This window comes from Piliocolobus tephrosceles, chromosome 9, assembly GCF_002776525.5.
Source record: "Piliocolobus tephrosceles isolate RC106 chromosome 9, ASM277652v3, whole genome shotgun sequence".
NCBI lineage: Eukaryota > Metazoa > Chordata > Mammalia > Primates > Cercopithecidae > Piliocolobus > Piliocolobus tephrosceles.
The window spans coordinates 69,628,691-69,646,515 of record NC_045442.1 but is presented as its reverse complement, the minus strand read 5'-3'; the positions used below and the strand labels follow the sequence as shown (position 1 = coordinate 69,646,515).

General features: G+C 42.5%; 4 protein-coding genes across 7 annotated transcripts in view; 3 read left to right on the top strand and 1 right to left on the bottom strand.

The window, feature by feature from the left end:
• The window catches only part of CFAP70 (cilia and flagella associated protein 70), a 109,932-nt gene extending 105,852 nt beyond the window's left edge, over positions 1 to 4,080 (top strand). The window contains exons 27-28 of the mRNA XM_023204963.1: positions 1,658 to 1,705; positions 3,806 to 4,080. Of these exons, the coding sequence (XP_023060731.1) occupies positions 1,658 to 1,705; positions 3,806 to 3,886 (129 nt within the window). The 3' untranslated portion in view covers positions 3,887 to 4,080. The remainder of the gene's footprint in view (positions 1 to 1,657; positions 1,706 to 3,805) is intronic.
• A 1,071-nt stretch (positions 4,081 to 5,151) lies between these two features.
• MRPS16 (mitochondrial ribosomal protein S16) lies at positions 5,152 to 8,677 on the top strand. The gene is made up of 3 exons (XM_023204970.2): positions 5,152 to 5,365; positions 5,815 to 6,075; positions 6,835 to 8,677. The coding sequence occupies exons 1-3, from the start codon at positions 5,353 to 5,355 to the stop codon at positions 6,972 to 6,974; spliced, it is 414 nt and encodes a 137-aa protein (XP_023060738.1). The 5' UTR covers positions 5,152 to 5,352; the 3' UTR covers positions 6,975 to 8,677.
• DNAJC9 (DnaJ heat shock protein family (Hsp40) member C9) lies at positions 8,660 to 15,463 on the top strand. The gene is made up of 5 exons (XM_023204969.1): positions 8,660 to 10,497; positions 10,677 to 10,817; positions 11,329 to 11,583; positions 13,550 to 13,636; positions 13,960 to 15,463. The coding sequence occupies exons 1-5, from the start codon at positions 10,318 to 10,320 to the stop codon at positions 14,074 to 14,076; spliced, it is 780 nt and encodes a 259-aa protein (XP_023060737.1). The 5' UTR covers positions 8,660 to 10,317; the 3' UTR covers positions 14,077 to 15,463.
• The window catches only part of FAM149B1 (family with sequence similarity 149 member B1), an 83,525-nt gene continuing 78,499 nt past the window's right edge, over positions 12,800 to 17,825 (bottom strand). For 3 of the 4 annotated variants that reach the window (XM_023204964.1, XM_023204965.1, XM_023204968.1), the window contains one exon: positions 15,240 to 16,460. In XM_023204964.1, coding sequence (XP_023060732.1) covers positions 16,387 to 16,460 — 74 coding nt within the window. In that variant the 3' untranslated portion in view covers positions 15,240 to 16,386. Of the gene's footprint in view, positions 16,461 to 17,825 lie in introns of all 4 variants that reach the window. The other variant, XM_023204966.2, reaches the window with a different exon arrangement.

Genomic DNA, 17,825 nt, shown 5'->3' with positions numbered 1-17,825 from the left:
TAGATATAATCCTAAGAAAAATACAAGAAGATATGTACAACATCTGTAATCCTAGCTACTCAGGAGGCTGGAGGCAGGAGAATTGCTTGAACCCGAGGGGCGGAGGTTGCAGTGTTGAGATCGCGAGAGTGCTGAGATCGTGCCATTGCACTCCAGCCTGGGTGACAGTGAGACTCTGTCTCAAAAAAAAAAAAAAAAAAAAAGAGGAAGGAGAAGAAGAAGAAGAAGATATGTACAAGTATGTTTACTGCAGCAGTGTTCATGACAGCAGAAAATTTTTTTTTCAAAATTGTTTTGGCTATTCTGGATCCTCACATCATTTGGGCCTCTGCCTCCCTGTGGCAGGAGGGAAACAAAGTAATAGTGGTAGGAAGGGAAGGTGTGCTGGAAAATGCTGCTGGCAATTCAGTGAACTTCAGGTGGGAACATTTCAAAGTGTAGATTTGTAGGAAGTAAGGGTTTAGGCTATGAAAGTTTTGTGAACTAGTAAAACTTTCATATGGACTAGCATTAGTCAGAAAATTGGACTAGATATTCCCCAGATCCCCTTCAGACCCGAACATTCTGTGGTTCTTACATATTTAAGCTTTACCAAGTGACTTTGGATACTCTAAGTTAGTTACTATGTAACAAACTCAAGAAGTAGAATAGTGGATTCATATTATCTCATTTAACTTCTGGAGGAGTGCTTCATGCAAAGAATAATATCAACTGGGGGGAGTAGTTAGTGTTCTTATCTCATATCCAGATCTTCACAGAAGTAATTCTGATACCTACTTTTTCTAATTCCTAGAGACAGAGTAATGTAGTAGTTAAAAACTTGGACTCTGGAGTCAAACTGCATTGTTTTAAACCTGGCTCCTCTACTTACTAGCTTCATTACCCTTGCAAAGTTACTTATCCTCTCTGTAAACTGGGAATAATAAATAACAGTAGTTATCCCCTAGGTCTTGAGGATTAAGAATGAACTTAAAGCACTAAAAACAATATCAATAATGAAAACAATGTAAATCACATAGTATGGACTGGTAAGTGTTAATTATTATTAACAGAATGGCTTCAATCCTAAGAGGAACAAATGACTCGTGGTGCTTTCAAAAAGGTGAGAGGCCAGGTTATCTTTAAGCTTTTCAAAATGAAGGAGGAATTTTTTTTCCTTTTTTTTTTTCCTTTTTTTGAGATGGAGTCTCGTTCTGTCGCCCAGGCTGGAGTGCAGTGGCACAATCTCAACTCACTGCAACCTTCACCTCCTGAAGCGATTCTCCTGTCTCAGCCTTGCGAGTAGTTGGGACTATAGGCACGTCCACCACACTCGGCTAATTTTGTGTATTTTTAGTAGAGATGGGGTTTCACCGTGTTAGCCAAGATGATCTCAATCTCCTGACCTCGTGATTCCCCCGCCTCGGCCTCCCAAAGTGCTGGGATTACAGGCATGAGCCACTGTGCCCAGGCAGGAGGATTTTTTTTAAAAAAAAACCTTTTTCTCCCTACCGCCTTTCATTTGCTAGCTTTCCCAATGAATTCAGAAGTTTTTAACTGGAAGGTGTAGAAGCCTCTGCCTTAGGTGTAGGTGCCTCTGCCTTAGCTGAGGCAATGTGTTTTCCTTACCATAATGTTTATGACCTCTCATCACCACCAGCTGCTGTACTTTTTTCAGGTTGGGCGGCAATTAGAAGCTGAGCAGGCCTACAAGTACATGATTAAGGTATGACACAGATGCCTCTGTCACTTGCCTGCCCCATGTTGAGGGTGGGAAATTAGGAGGGAGGTACTGGCTTAATTCAGAACTTCCATAATGGGAATATTTTTCTAGAGGCTTTTCTTACCATCTTTGCCATTATTGTGGGGCTGCTGGGTTTGTAATAATAACCTATGTATTATCATGGGTGATCTTTCTTCCAACTCTTTAGAGAGAATATATAATAGTTAATAGAAAGGTAGCCTGGGAGTCAGTCAACCTGAATTATGATTCTGGTTTTGCCATTAACTTACTGTGTTAATAATATTGTGGGCTTCATTTTCCTCATGTAATATGTAGGGGTTGGTTTAGTCTAGGGGTCAGCAAACATTTTCTGTAAAGGGCAAAATAGGAAACTTTGGGGATGTGTAGGCCAAACAGTCTGTTGCAACTACTGAACTCTGCACTTGTACAAAAGCAGCTATAGATAATACATAAGTGAATGGCTGTATTCCAGTATAATTTTACTTACAAAAAAAAACAGGTAGTGGCCAGGCGCGGTGGCTCATGCCTGTAATCCCAGCACTTTGGGAGGCCGAGGTGGCTGGATCACGATGTCAGGAAATGGAGACCATCCTGGCTAACAGGGTGAAAACCCGTCTCTACTAAAAATACAAAAAAATTAGCAGGGCATGGTGGCGGGCACCTGTGGTCCCAGCTACTTGGGAGGCTGAGGCAGGAGAATGGTGTGAACCCGGGAGGTGGAGCTTGCAGTGAGCCGAGATCATGCCACTGCACTCCAGCCTGGACGACAGAGCAAGACTCCGTCTCAAAAACAAACAAATAAAAAACAGGTAATGAGCTGGATTTGGCTCATGAACAACCCCTGGTCTGTTCTATCAGTTACATATACATATATATTTTGAGACAGAGTTTTGCACTGTTGCCCAGGCTGGAGCGCAGTAGCATGATCTCAGCTCACTGCAACCTCCACCTCCCAGTTCAAGCGATTCCTGTGCCTCAGCCTCCCAAGTAGCTGGGATTACAGATATGTGCCACCATGCCCAGCTAATTTTTGTATCTTTAATAGAGACAGGGCTTTGCTATGTTGGCCAGGCTGGTCTCAAACTCCTGGTCTCAAGTGATCTGCCCACTTCAGCCTCCCAAAGTGTTGGAATTACAGGTGGGGGCCACCATGCCCGGCCTGTTCTATTACTTATGAATTTCAAGTAACTTGACCTGAAAGACAGTGGTTTAAACAAGTTAGTTTTTTCTCATCTAATGAAAAGTCCAGGGCTCATACCGCAGCTCCACAATGTCATCAAGGAACCTAACATCTATCTTTGTGCTCCACTAATTGTAGCATGCAGTTTCTATCCCTCATAGTTGCAAGACAGCCATTGTAGCTTGCTATCATATCCATGTCTCAGGCAAGATAAAGAACAATAAGGGAAAAAGGAAAAAGGGGCCATGCTACTTCACTTCCCTTTAAAGGACTTTCCCTAAATAAAGGGCTTCTCCAGGTGTCCTACCCAATGACTTTAGTTTACATTTACTTGGGCCACAATTGGTCATGACTACCTCTAGCTGCATGGGAAGCAGGAAAATGTGGCTTTTTAGCTGATTGCATTGCTGCCTTGAAAAGAAATTAAGATTTTGTTAGTAAAAAAAAATGGGTATTCAGTAGGCTCCTAGATGCCTCTACTACATATCTAGATTCTAAAACTAAAACCAGATCTAATATAAGCCTATGATTTCTGTCTCTGACTCCCTGATATCACTTGCCAGATGGGAATACTATGCATTAGCCAAGAGATGCTGGTAATAATGTGAACACTTTTTAAAAATAAAAAAGTAGACTTTAATGAAGTTATCTTACAAAAAAATGTACAAATCATGACTGTTCAAAGTGCTTGATGAATTTTCACAAAGTAAACATATCCATGTAACCAGGACAAGGTTCTAAGGTCTTCTACTGGAGTATGAAGTAGGGAATATAGGAAGAGCCAATTCCATCCCCAGGAACTATGTTCTTTAGCTGTAGCCCCACAAAAGAGGGGTCTTTGAAGCCACATAAAGTGTATCACGTATGACATATGTATTTCCCTTTCTTTCTCTTTAATGTAGCTGAAATTGAAAGATGAGGCTCTGCTTGCAGAGATCCACACACTACAGGAAACAGTTGGCTTTGGAAATCCATCTTTCTGAACAGTTTTCCGTATGGGACTCTGAGTTCCTTTCCTTCCCAGAGAGTTTCACCATATGAAGTCTGGAGCTGGAGAACGGAAGAATCTTCACCATAGAGACCCATTCATTTATTTCCATTGGCTGTGTTACTGGATGTTTTTATTGGTTGACAAGAAACTGGGTCACAATAAAAAATGAAGATATGAAACTCAAAATTCATCAGTGTGGTTCTGGAGTTAACGTATACTGAATTATATGTAGGTATTTAGTTATATAAATAACTACAGTGTAATTGCTATAATTATATGGCATATATATACATATAATAAAATAAGGTATAGTGGGGTCATTATTAGGGTTTCTGATGAAAGCTTATTGGATCACTCCTGGAGGAAGTCTGGTGCTAAGGTCTCTGGACAGGTTCGGTTAACTGAAATACAAGAATTAAGGCATCATTTTCAAAGGTGGCCCTGGAGGAAGACTGCTATGCTGGGTCACTGTATTAGGGCAAAGAGCATGTTAGCCCTTTGGAACTAACAATAAACGAAAAAAGCTGAACAGAGAGGTCTTTGCTGAAGGTGGAGCTATTGACACCTTCTCACCAAACACAGGCATCTTCATGGATCTAAACCACTAGGGATCCAAGGAAACACCATTACCCTCATCACTGAGGCCATATTCTAGGGCTACAGATGTTTAAAAAAAAAAAAAAAAATTCATACTTCACCTCTGCCCTGGATCACAGCACGGCAAAAGCAGGAATAACCTCTCCTTTATTTTTTAAGGTGTGATTGCCTCGACAGGGGTGGGACGACAATAGGAGGAAAGGTGAGAGGTAAATTAGTTTTAGTTAACGAGAAGGATAAAGTAAACTCTAGTCACTTATAATCCTTCTCCTAGTCTCGGCCCTGACACTACCTCCTCTGTGAAGTCTTCCTCAGCAAGCATTAGGTCTGCCTTCTCTGCTCGCTCTCCTTGCACTGAGTACTACTGATCGCCCTAGTTTCTCTACTGTCATCTCACGGTCTCCCCAGCGGACTGTGAGCTCCACGAGGAAAGGACAGCGCCCTTTAGTATTTGACTTCTCAGCGTTGCGCCTGGGCACCAACGCTTGCAAGATGGATGGATGTTGTAGCATTTCTCTTGGAGCGCCTGGGATTCGCCCAAAACTTCTGACTCCAGCAGAGACTCACAAGTCTGAGAGGGATCGCAGCGCCACGCCCACGAGACACCACGAGAAACGCCTCTTTTGCAGCAGTTTAAGGTACATTAGGGGTCACCGTGTTGCATTATGGGAAGTATAGGGCGGCAAGCGGAAGAGGCGGGGCGAGTGGACCATCCGCTTCCGGAGTCAAGGTTTTCGGGCTTTTGACGGCTTGGCCGTGTGGCCTGCAGTTTTTTTCAGTCTGTCTTCTGCCTTGCCAAGGCCGTAGAGCTGGTGCGTGCGGGTAGCGGGGCGCTCCGAGGAGCCCTACGCCGGCGGCGCCATGGTCCACCTCAGTGAGTCATCGGGCCCCCGCGAGACGTACCGGGCGGTCACGGGGCTCGGGAGTTCGGGGCCGGGTGGGGCGGTGCTCTCCCAGGCGCGATGGACGCAACCCGAACCTGAAGCAGCCACACTGCCTTACATTTGGTCCTTCTCTCAGTTTTTCCCCCGTTAATCACCGGTGAAAAATTTCCACCCCACTGAAGCAGCTAAGGCTCCCACAAGGTCACAGAGCCTAGTGAATGGGAAGCCCATGCCGAGTGGGTTTGGGTATGAGGAGGAGGTCATTGTTGGCTGGAGTGGCCAAGAGGGGTTTCACAAAGAAGAATAGCATCTAAACTGAATGGACAGGAATGGATTGGAAGTGAGACATTTCAGTGGAAAAAGTGAATTGTGCTGTCTGTGTCATTTTGCCCTTTCTGTGCTTTTTTTGTGTGTGTCCTAACCAGCTGCTTTTCTACAGCTCCTTTCCTCTGCAAGGCCTACCGTGGGGGCCACGTAACCATCCGCCTTGCCCTGGGTGGCTGCACCAACCGGCCCTTCTACCGCATTGTGGCTGCTCACAACAAGTGTCCCAGGGATGGCCGTTTCATAGAGCAGCTGGGCTCCTATGATCCATTGCCCAACAGTCATGGAGAAAAACTCGTTGCCCTCAACCTAGACAGGATCTGTCATTGGATTGGCTGCGGGGCCCACCTCACTAAGCCTATGGAAAAGCTTCTGGGTAACTCAGATCTGGTCTTATCTTATTGAGGGGATTTTAAACTGAAGTCAGCTCCAGGACAGTGGGTATAAGAATGATTTTCGGCCGGGCATGGTGGCTTATGCGTGTAATCTCAGCACTTTGGGAGGCCGAGGCGGGCGGATCACCTAAGGTCAAGAGTTCGAGACCAGCCTGGCCAACGTGGTGAAACCTCTACTAAAAAAAAAAAAATTAGCTGGACGTGGTGGCACGCGCCTGTAGTCCCAGCTGTTGGGGAGGCTGAGGCAGGAGAATCACTTGAACCCAGGAGTCGGAGGTTGCAGTGAGCCAAGATCGCATCACTGCACTCCAGTCTGGGCAACAGGGAGATTCCATCTCAAAGGAAAAAAAAAGAATTATTTTCATTCCCTCTAGGCTGCTCAGGACTGAAGTGGGAGCTAAAGTTGTGATCTAATTGGCATTTTGAATCTGGAGGCCCCTTTTGTGGACTCCTTTGTAAGACTTTTTGGGTGACTGGTATTTTATGCTAAAAATGGGAATAGTATGTTTTGAATGGTCATCTGTCAATTTATCTTTTTTAAAGTAAGGGGAATATTGTTAGGAAATAGACATCCACTGTCTCCTTGCCGAGGAGAAGCAGTACAGAGTTTGTCAAGTGGGGAGCATGGTTTACATCCATGCACTGGGTCAGATCTCAGACCTCAGTTCTGTGAGACAGAGTTCCTAGGGAAGCATTGGCTTATACGGTGTTATAATAAGTGAAAAATCTGTTGCTTTTAGGTCTTGCTGGCTTTTTCCCTCTGCATCCTATGATGATCACAAATGCTGAGAGACTGCGAAGGAAACGGGCATGTGAAGTCCTCTTAGCTTCTCAGAAAACAGATGCAGAAGCTACAGATACAGAGGCTACAGAAACATAAGTGAGCTGACTTTAGTGAGCATAGCAGTGGGAACAAAGTCAAGGTTCTCTTGAAACACTCTGCAGAGATCTTAATTTTGTTAGATTTGGAGTTCAATAAATGGAGTATCCTGAGTTGCCCTTGCTCTTCTGGCCTGACCTACACAGGGCCCATGGAGAGATTTGTTCTTGTGTGACTTAGAGCTGGATGTGGGTACTAAGTAGCTTTTTTGGACTTTGTCTTGGGATAGACAGTGGCTATGGGAGGATTGGACTTTTGAGTGGGGCTCTGGGTCTCTTGGACAACTTTACAATCTACTGGCTTCCAAGACATCCTGCTTCAAAACCCCCAGCCAGACTATTCATGGCCTGTTCAGATCTTCATGTTCATCCCACAAGTGTAAGAACAGTTGCCTTTCTTACTGATTTTGTAATTGGAGATTTATATTGTCTTGCTTAATGCATATTCTTTTTTTTTTGAGATAGAGTCTCGCTTTGTTTGTTGCCAGGCTGGAGTGCGGTGGTGTAATCTCAGCTTACTGTAATCTCCGCCTCCTGGGTTCAAGCGATTCTCCTACCTCACCCTTCCGAGTTGCTGGGGAGTTACAAGCGTATGCCACCACACCCAGCTAATTTTTAAATTTTTAGTAGAGATGCGGTTTCACTATGTTGGCCAGGATGATCCTGATCTCCTGACCTTGGTGATCCGCTCACCTTGGCCTCCGAAAGTGCTGGGATTACTGGCGTGAGCCAGCACTCCCGGCCTTAATGCATATTCTTAAATATACAAATGTAGATTTGTTACGAGAATTGCTTTTGGGCTTTAATAACCTACCTTTTAAGAATGAGAAACTGCTGGGGTTAAGGGAGTTCAGAATGAATCAAGATTGAACCATTCAAATGTGGCTGTGATTTCTGCATTTATCATAGATGGGATCCTTCTGAGATACTGGAATAGGGAATTAGGACACCAAGCCAATTCAGCTGTGAACCTTATTCTTGTACTTTTCTTTCTTGCTGGTAATTTTATGGAGCCAGTTAAGAAACCTGCTCTGTGTTAGGATAAACTGTATACCAATAATTTTGACAACCTGTGATGAGTGATGCATTTTACTTCTTGTACCTTTTCCTTCCTACCTCGATGCCAGTAATTTATAAGGGATCTTTACAGTTTGAATGTATTTGAATAATTTTAGTACACTTTAGCTCTACTTTTTTATTTGACTCACAACCATCCATAGGTCTCAAGTATTCCCATGTGTTTTAAAAGCCTGAAGTCAATGAGATGAAATTCAACATCAAGAATTTGAAGTAACTTGTGAGGAAATAATATAAAGATACCATTGGGGCAATGGCTCACACCTGTGATCTCAGCAGTTTGGGAGGCTGAGGTGGGAGGATCACTTGAAGCCAGAGTTTGAGACCAGCCTGGGCAACACAGCAAGACCCCGTCTCTACAAAAAATTTAAAAATTAGCTGGGTGTGGTGGTGCTCACCCATAGTTCCAGCTACTCGGGAAGCTGAGGCAGTAACATCACTTGAGCCCAGGAGGCCGATACTGCGGTGAACTGTGATTGTTCCGCTACAGTCCAGCCTGGGTGACCGAGTAAGACCCTGTCTCAAAAAGAAAAGAAAACATTACGTAATTTGGCTACAGCATAATTTGATTTTCTGGTTTTTTGAAAATTTGAGTTGCAATAAAAGAGTATTTCAATGTGCTATTTCAATTTTCAGTAGCAAATGTGTATATAGAAAAATGTTAAAATTGATGTATTTGAGTACCTTAAAAAATATGAGAAACTGGAAGAAAGATAATATTGTAAAGCACCTACATATGTCCTAGGCCTTTTGTGTACAAGATTATTTGTGACGATTGTAAGGCATGAAGGCAGGTAGGATTATCTCTGTTTTACAGATAGGGAAGCTGAGGCCTAGAGGTGGAAACTTGCCCAGTGATGTAAGATTCATACCCCAGTTATGCCCTCCTGGAAAGCCCTTCCCAACATATTATGTTGTCCATAGAGGGGAAAAAAATGAGCAAAGACAGATGTCTTAACTCTGGTATGTGACTAAGATATAGGAAATTTATAGAGGAGATTCTATCAGTGTGCCCACTTATTTTGTGTTTTATGTTCTGAGAACGATTACCAGCCATCTTAAATTCTGTGGTTGGCAAAGCTCCCCCGGGCTTGTTGCTCGTTGGCCCCTGCTTGCTTTGAGACTTTGATGCCAGGGCAGGTTGAGAGGAACTGACTTCAGCTGAGTTTGATCTTGGATCTGGGAAAGAGAAATGCTTTGAAAATCATGGCAACCCTGGGAGGTTTAAAAGATATTAATGTATCCTGGAGAGTTTGAGGCTTTGCAGAAACTTATTGGCAGAGCAGAATGATTCTGAAAAATGATAAATCAGGGGATAAGATTTGATAAGGTATTTTTCTGCCAACTCGGGTATTCACTTAGCATTGTTTATCCTTTGTCTAATACATGTATACGCATACTTCCTTTGTGAGCTTATCCTACTTACAAAGTTTTATCCCCAGCTTCAGCCTTGCTTTGGGTCTCCAGGCCCAAGTTTCTCACCATCTCTTGGATGATTGCTCCAGCCTACCCTGCTGCCACCTGGGATCCAACATGTTCAAACCCAGCTGTGAACTTCAGAGTATTAAAAGAAAGCGCCTTTGCTTCAGCAGTTTGTTATTAAGACGGGGGCTTGGGTCATGTTACCTCCACCAATGTGTAAGGTGAAAGTCCTGTTAGGTAAGAGTTTTTGTGTTTTGTGCTTTTTGGGTTTCAGTATAGGGTTTTTCCTGCAGGGCTAGAGGGAAAGTACTCCAGCATTTCCAGCCAGTGGGGTGCAAAATTATTTGGGCCTACAGCTTTACCTGTTCCTTTCAGGAACATTTTTGAAAAAAAAAATCTGTTGAACCATGTGAAATTGCTGAATGCTGATGTTTGGCCATTTTCTACTTAAAAAATAGGCCAGCAGTTTGTAATTCAAGCTAATATATGAACTTTTTGAAAAAGCTGTTCTGGGACACTTAAAAGGTAAGACGGACGCCAGATTTCCAGAGCAAGGGGAGGAGAGACCCGAGCAACATCACTTCCCTTGAAGACCTGGCTCCGGAGCGCGGCCGGCCGAGGACTCCGACTCCACGCGCCGGTGTTATTTACCCCGGCCCGCGCCTACCTCGTCACGGCTCGTTTTGCGGCCGCCGTAAAGCGCGGATGCGCGGCGTGGTCACGGCCCTTCAGTGCTTGTGACGCAGGCGCCCTGGGCATTTTGGGCGGGAAAAAGAAGCAGTCCTGGGTTGTACCCGGCGCGGTTGGTAGCAGCTGCTTTCTCGGAGGTCGTATCCCTGCCCGGCATGGGGCTGCTGGAGCTTTGCGAGGAAGTGTTCGGCACCGCCGACCTTTACCGGGTGCTGGGTGTGCGACGCGAGGCTTCCGACGGCGAGGTCCGACGAGGCTACCACAAGGTGTCCCTGGAGGTACACCCGGACCGGGTGGGCGAGGGCGACAAAGAGGACGCTACCCGCCGCTTCCAGGTATGCAGGGTCACGCCCCGAGGCCGACAGGCCGCCAGGATGTCCCCAGCCTTTTGACCACTGGGCCCCGTCCGGGGGAGCTCGCTGAGCTCCGCTTGGCGCCTTCTGATCTTTTATTTCTCGGGCCGCGGTTTCGGTGGGAGGAGCAGGGGCGATTTACGGATACTCTCTGCCCTCAGATTCTGGGAAAAGTCTATTCCGTTCTCAGTGACAGAGAACAGAGAGCAGTGTACGATGAGCAGGGAACAGTAGACGAGGACTCTCCTGTGCTCACCCAAGACCGAGACTGGGAGGCGTATTGGCGGCTACTCTTTAAAAAGGTAAAGGACTCTGGAGGTCTCTTTATGGCTGTTACCATCATTCAATCAACAAACCTTTATTGACTGCCTCTAAGATCTTGTATTTTGTGTTAATTTTGTAGGAATTAGAATTTTTGAGTTTGGCCTTGAAATATAAATACACGCACTTACTGAAACAGGCTTTAAATTTCCTGTCAATGTGATTGTTGCACTGAAAAGGGCAGATTTTTTTTTTTTTTTTTTTTTTTTTTTTTTTGCAGGATGTTCTTTATTTTACATATCCAAATGTAAGTCCTGATTCCGGATCTCCTTTCACTGTTGGAAACTTCACTAGTCCCTAGTTAGCAAATACAAGGATTGGATTTAAAAGGGAGGACTCCGGAAAAGCTTAAGCATAGAAAATCTGGTTCAATAATTTCAACTCAAGCAACTGTTGCATTGCAGCAATTCAACACCTAACTCTAGTTTTACTAATGTATCTTTTATTTAAAGTAAAGTCCTCAAAGTTAAAGCAAATCTCCTTTGTTATCAGATATCTTTAGAGGACATTCAAGCTTTTGAAAAGACATACAAAGGTTCGGAAGAAGAGCTGGCTGATATTAAACAGGCCTATCTGGACTTCAAGGGTGACATGGATCAGATCATGGAGTCTGTGCTTTGCGTGCAGTACACAGAGGAACCCAGGATAAGGAGTATCATTCAGCAAGCTATTGACGCCGGAGAGATCCCATCCTATAATGCCTTTGTCAAAGAATCGAAACAAAAGATGAATGCAAGGAAAAGAAGGGTAAGATTTTGAATACTGTTGATTTATATTTTGACTTCTTCCAAAAAATTTGAGGGTATTTACAGCAGTGGAACATAAAACTCCAGAAGTAAGGACTAGGGTTAACTTGGTCTACAGTTCTGATCTAGTAAAATGGGCATACCAGTTCATCAAGAGAAACCTTTTTCCAGTATGTTGTGCTCAAGATGATTTTTATTGCATAAATTGTTTAAATATTACCATAGTAAAGTAGCGCTGAAATCTTTTTTCATATGGGCCAATTCTTATAGCATTGCTGAGGCATTCCTCAGGAGATAAAGTTAGTGGAACCCAGGTACACAGGATGGGCAGTGATCCTTACTCGGTTGAGGGGGTAAAAAGAGAATGACAGAGACTGTCTTGTTAAAAGTGCAGATTTTTGGGCCTTTGCCCAGAGTTTGATTCTTGAGTTGAATACAGAATTTCGTTTCTTTTTTTTAAAGAAAAACTTGAGCCGTCCCCAACCTTTTTGGTACCAGGGACCTGTTTTGTGGAAGACAGTTTTTCCAGTGACAGTGGGGGTGAGGAGAGTTGGGGGTGGTAGTTCAAGATGAAACCTTAGATCATCAGGCATTAGATTCTCTGAAGGAGCACACAACTTTTAGAATCATTGCTGCCCTCATGAGTGCCCTCAGGAACTTTTCTGCAGCTTTTACATAGGAGATGCATGTAGAGAGAAAGCTGACCTTTTTGTTTCCGGTGAAAATTCAAAGGCCCTGTTTTGCCTAATAAAAGGCTGACCTTTCTGGTGAGCTGAGGGGAGCAGTGGAGTATATATCAAGAGCATTTTGGTTCCTAGGCTACACCTGCTAAGACTCAAGCTGTCAGTCAAATCTTAAGTTGTTCATTTCCTGAGATGAAACTGAGCACAGCTGCATTCACAGTAGACTGTTAACTTGAGAAACTTCCCTAGAGTTTGAGGAGAAATATGGCATAGTTTTGAGAGACTGTTCAACAAACCTTAGGGGGATGCTGAATTTAAAGAGATAATTTGAATACAAGGGAACGGGTGTCTTATTGGGATGGGGATCCTAATGTATCATCATCCTCAGTATTAATAGCATTAATTGCTAGTTAGAAAATTCACAAGGGGTGTTGGGGCGTCTTATAGTTGTTACCCTAAGGTGTGCTTGTGGTATTTTGTAAACAATGCTCTAGGAACACTTGGCAAAGGAAGACTGCTTTGAAATGAGGTGGGTGAATGTTAAAACTGAGTTTATTGATGTTGTTTCTTCTGACTAATCAGAAGTCATTTTAAACTGGGGTTGTTCACAAGGCGCCACCAGTCCCATGTAGTAAATTGGGTTTCCGGGGGAGGAATCGGAAGTACCTGTATCCTGGCAATTGCATCATTTTCTTTCTTTTTTTCTTCTTTTTTCTAAGAGATGGCATCTCATTCCATCATCCAGGCTGGAGTGCAGAGGCATGATCACAGCTCAGTGCAGCCTCGAACTCCCAGGCTGAAGCCATCTTCCCACCTTGGCCTCCCTAGTAGCTGGGACTACAAGCACATACCACCACACCAGGCTCATTTCTTTTATTTTTTGTGGAGATGAGGTCTCGCTGTGTTACCCAGGCGGGTCTCAAACACCTGAGTTCCAGTAATCCTCCCACCTTGGCCTCCCAAGGTATGGGGATTACAGGTGTGAGCCACCATATCTGGCCTCATGTTCCCTATTATCACCATGTGATTTATGAGTGCCAAAGTACTTACTACCTCTAGTAAGTAGAATTGGGGAAAAAACAAATGGTAATTGGAATCAGAGGATCTATGCTTGCTATCAGCATTGTTGCCTTTTAATGAATGACATAGTTATGTAATTCTGTTCATTTTGTCTATTCATATAATCCTCAAATTGAAACAGTATTATAGATTTGTTTTTGGGAAAGAGAATGTATTTTAAGCATTTTCTGGTGGCCCTGAGTCTCATGTGAGTTTCTGTTTCAGGCTCAGGAAGAGGCGAAAGAAGCAGAAATGAGCAGAAAGGAGTTGGGGCTTGATGAAGGCGTGGATAGCCTGAAGGCAGCCATTCAGGTAAACTTGGTAGCTTGTTGCCACATCTTTAATGATCTGATTCCTATTGCTAATATTTTCTTTGGAATGTTTTATTTTGTTTTCTTCTTTTAAGACATAAGTCGCATACCATCTGTTTGTCCTTTTAAAGTGTACAGTTTGGTGGTTTTTAATGTATTTACAAAGTTTTACAATTATTAACACCAATTGTAGGACATTTTCACCATTCCAAAAAAACTCCTACCCATTAGTAGTTACTCCACTTTTCCAGCCCCTGGCAACCACTAAGTACTTTCTGTCTATGGATAATGTTGTGAAAGCTTGTGTTTTAACTTCTTAAACAGAGCAGACAAAAGGATCGGCAAAAGGAAATGGACAATTTTCTGGCTCAGATGGAAGCAAAGTACTGCAAATCTTCCAAAGGAGGAGGGAAAAAATCTCTCAAGAAAGAAAAGAAATAATGGAATTTTTCTCTTCAAAGGTCCTTAGGTGTAAATTGATGCCATCGTAGGCAAGGTGCAGGCAAGATTTGAAGGCAAAAGTCAACTCTTGAGAAAAGGTGTCTTTCCAGCCTGAATTTTTCAGATTGACTAGACCAACCATCTTAGTATTTCCTAGAAAGCACTTGACATTGTGTGAGGTCTTACCAGAAGGAACTTGGTGGTGACAGTTGGGAAGGCGGAGGGAGGTAGTGTCCTTCCTGGCAGCACTTGTCTCCATAGATCTTCGGTACACAGAACTCTTATCTAAGATGTGGTTCTGTTCATGCTGTTTTCTGCAGTGTGCGTGTCTGTTAGATTAGGCTCTCTACCCAGCTAGAACACCTTCCAAACACTTGCTGGACAGCTGTCTTCCACATACTTCCCAGTTTACATTTGGTCTTAATGATCTTGAATAGACCCTCTCTTCATTTTACTCAACCAGGTTTTGTACTGATGTACGGGTGTTAAATTACTTCAAGCATTTTTGTAAGAGTTGTATATATTTAAATAAAAAAAGTAAAACACGATGATTAAGTTCTGGGGGCTTTGTAAATGATCCCAGTAAAATGTGACCTAGAAGAAATATGAATGGTGTTTAGGATGAGAGAAAAGTGGAAAGCAATAGCCCCTGTCAGCTTTATAATAGAGGGCCTGGTTTCCCTAGCATAGAGAGATGTGTGTTGTAGTCCTGCCACTAATTGCTGAATGTCTTTCACTGAGCTTGTCTGAATCTGTCTCCTTTTATAAAAGTTATTACATCAAAACAGAGTGAAATACAAACTTGTCAAACTGTATGTATTAAATATGTCCAGTTTTTTGGTTTAAAAATAATTGCACCGGCTTTAAGGGAAAACAGGGTGAGGGAATTGGGCTAAATGACTTCTTAGAGGCCCCTTTCTGACTCTTTAACTTTGAAAGGCGAGCCATATTGATCTAATTGTTAGTGAACTTGGGTAATGGTTTGTGAGAACAATACAGGGATTTTCATTTCTATGTAGATGAGTTGGTATGAGAATATATGGAACTTTTTAAGGAACTGTTTAAATGTTTGATTTATAGACTATTAAATATGCCATATGCATAAAATAAGCCTTTAGCTCTAAGGTAAAGACGACACATTTTCAGTTTGTGACTACAAATAAGTTAAAAATAGTTTTTAATTGTATTAAAAATATAATTTAATGCAGGTTGTTTGAGGCATCTGTCTTCATATGATGGCATTAGAACACCTTGGTATAAAAAAAAGTTACTGTAATTTATGATTATTGAATTTATCCATTCTGAAAATTAATAAGATCTAAAACTGGCATGATAATCAAGATTTGTATTTAGTGAAATTTAAAATAAATTTAAGCCATAGTTAAAACTGTTGCTGCATTCATGAATGCCCTTAGGAAAAGGTCCACAGTAAAGTCAGAAAGCTGTACCTCTCCTGCTGTTTATAGGATATGTTTATGCTGAATTAATTGCCAGGGTTTCTTAAACTTTTAGGGAATTATACTTTGGCCCAATAGCAGATTCTACGAATTATTTTTTGACTTCCTTTCCTTAGAATTGCAGGAGAATATCTGGCAAGGTGCATTTAATATTTGGAAAAAAGATATGACCAGTAACCTACTTTAGGAAGAAAATAAGCATAACCCGGCATCAGGTAGGCATCATAAGGTTGAACTGTCCTATCTAAAAAAATATGCAATATACTTTATTACAGAAGTTACTTTAATGCTTAACATTTATGTCTTTAGTTACACACCCCTTCCATTTTAATCTGTTGATAGGGTAGGACATCTAAAGAGAGTTTTAGGAATGATGTCTATTGGATGAGGTCAGATTTTTGACAGCAAAATGACTTGAAACTGAGTATAGCTCTCCAGAAATGAACACAAACTGAAGTATTCTGAAGCCAGTGATATTGTCACTGATCATTTGCTGCTTTTTATGTATGTGTGAGCTCATCAAATCCTATATGATTGAACTGATCATTGTTAAAGAGACAACATGAGCAGTGATTTGGCTATTATTCATTGTTGCATCTTTGGGTACAAACTTTTCTTTCCAATGGAATAGGTTAATTTCTGCTGAAAGAGACAGTAACTGGAGATAGAAAAAACATTCATGTCATTTTTGGCGGCTGTGCTGTTTTGTTCTTCAGTCACTTGTGCCAAAATCACCCTTCATGAAGATGGTTTCTAGTCGATCTTCTATACAAGCTCTACATCACTTGATGACTGAATACGGCTTCATGAAATCTCGTGTTTCCTGCAGCCTGACAGATTCTTCTCATTTGCCTTATGGTCCCTGCCTGGTTCGAGAGACTGGTCCGCCTCTGCTTTGAGATTTTGTAGCCCCATGTAACTGAGGACCTGTCAGATGACATAGAGTAACATTAGTAGGCAGTCTAGGTTTCATAGTAACTCTCAAGTTTATAGCTAAGGGCTTTTTTGCTCCAGTTATGAATTGGACTTTGTTAAGGTATGAAAGGAGTAAACTAGTTTTGCAGAAGAGCCCACTAATTAAAAAGAACCAAGATGTCTGATTTACTCACTTCAGTGTTAACATTAGTTATACCTTTCTTTATTTTTTTGAGGCGGAGTCTCACTCTGTGGCCCAGGCTGGAGTGCAGTGGCATGATCTCAGCTCACTGCAAGCTCCGCCTCCCGGGTTCACACCATTCTCCTGCCTCAGCCTCCCGAGTAGCTGGGACTACAGGTGTCCACCACCACACCCGGCTAATTTTTTGTATTTTTAGTAGAGATGGGGTTTCACCATGTTAGGATGGTCTCGATCTGCTGACCTCGTGATCTGCCCGCCTCAGCCACCCAAAGTGCTGGGATTACAGGTGTGAGCCACCACACCTGGCCAGTTATACCTGACTTTTGTGTAGCTGAAATGATAGTTCAAATGCAGATCTGAAAGCAGAATCTGACGAAAGTATTCAAAGACTCTACCAGACAGTGCTATGGGGAACTGAGCTGGGAAATCACTTGGTCTACAAAGATGGTTTGAGGCAGACTAGTTTTTTACTGTAGTTGCTGATTAATCTTATTAACAGGAAACATCTCAACTGTTCATTACTTATAAATTTACCTTGAGCATATATAAGAATGACCCTGATGGTGGTAAGACTGTCACAGGAAGAATTAAGACATTCTGCAGCCTGGGCAACATAGCGAGACCCTGTCTCTACAAAAAATAAATTAGCTGGGCATGGTGGCACTGCTTATAGCCCCTTGTGGGAGGCTTAGGTGGGAGGATCCCTTGAGCCCAGGAGTTCGAGGCTACAGTGAGCCATGATCGTTCCACTGCATTCTGGCCTGATCAACAGAGTGAGACTGTCTCAAAAAAAAAACCTCTCAATTTTCTCCCATCACTTCTTTGTTAGTACATCTACAGAGTATAATTTAAAGATAAAAAGAGTTAATGGGATAGAATCAGACTTAGCATATCCTGATGGTTTAGAATTTCTTTTCTTACCTTGGTTTAACAGATTAACTGATCAAAGCAGTTTAATCCATAGGAATATGAATTTTGCTTACATAACAAAATCCATGCCATGTTCTCAAAGAATATTTTGAATGTTATAACAAGGACTAATTTGGGTTAAACTTTATAGATTAAAAAACAAAGCAGTTTACCAAAGTAGTGAGAAGTTAATTTACATGGTGTGAAGAAAACAGGAATCTGAAACTTTTTGGCTCTGAGCAATAGAACTCTCCTAGCTTTTTATT

Excerpts from the sequence above, each read along its gene's own strand:
- MRPS16 (XM_023204970.2), top strand. Across the intron at positions 6,076-6,834 it reads GCCTATGGAAAAGCTTCTGG|GTCTTGCTGGCTTTTTCCCT; the intron begins GTAACTCAGATC and ends TGTTGCTTTTAG.
- DNAJC9 (XM_023204969.1), top strand. The coding sequence starts at position 10,318 with ATGGGGCTGCTGGAGCTTTGCGAGGAAGTGTTCGGCACCGCCGACCTT. Across the intron at positions 10,498-10,676 it reads ACGCTACCCGCCGCTTCCAG|ATTCTGGGAAAAGTCTATTC; the intron begins GTATGCAGGGTC and ends CTCTGCCCTCAG. Across the intron at positions 11,584-13,549 it reads TGAATGCAAGGAAAAGAAGG|GCTCAGGAAGAGGCGAAAGA; the intron begins GTAAGATTTTGA and ends TTTCTGTTTCAG.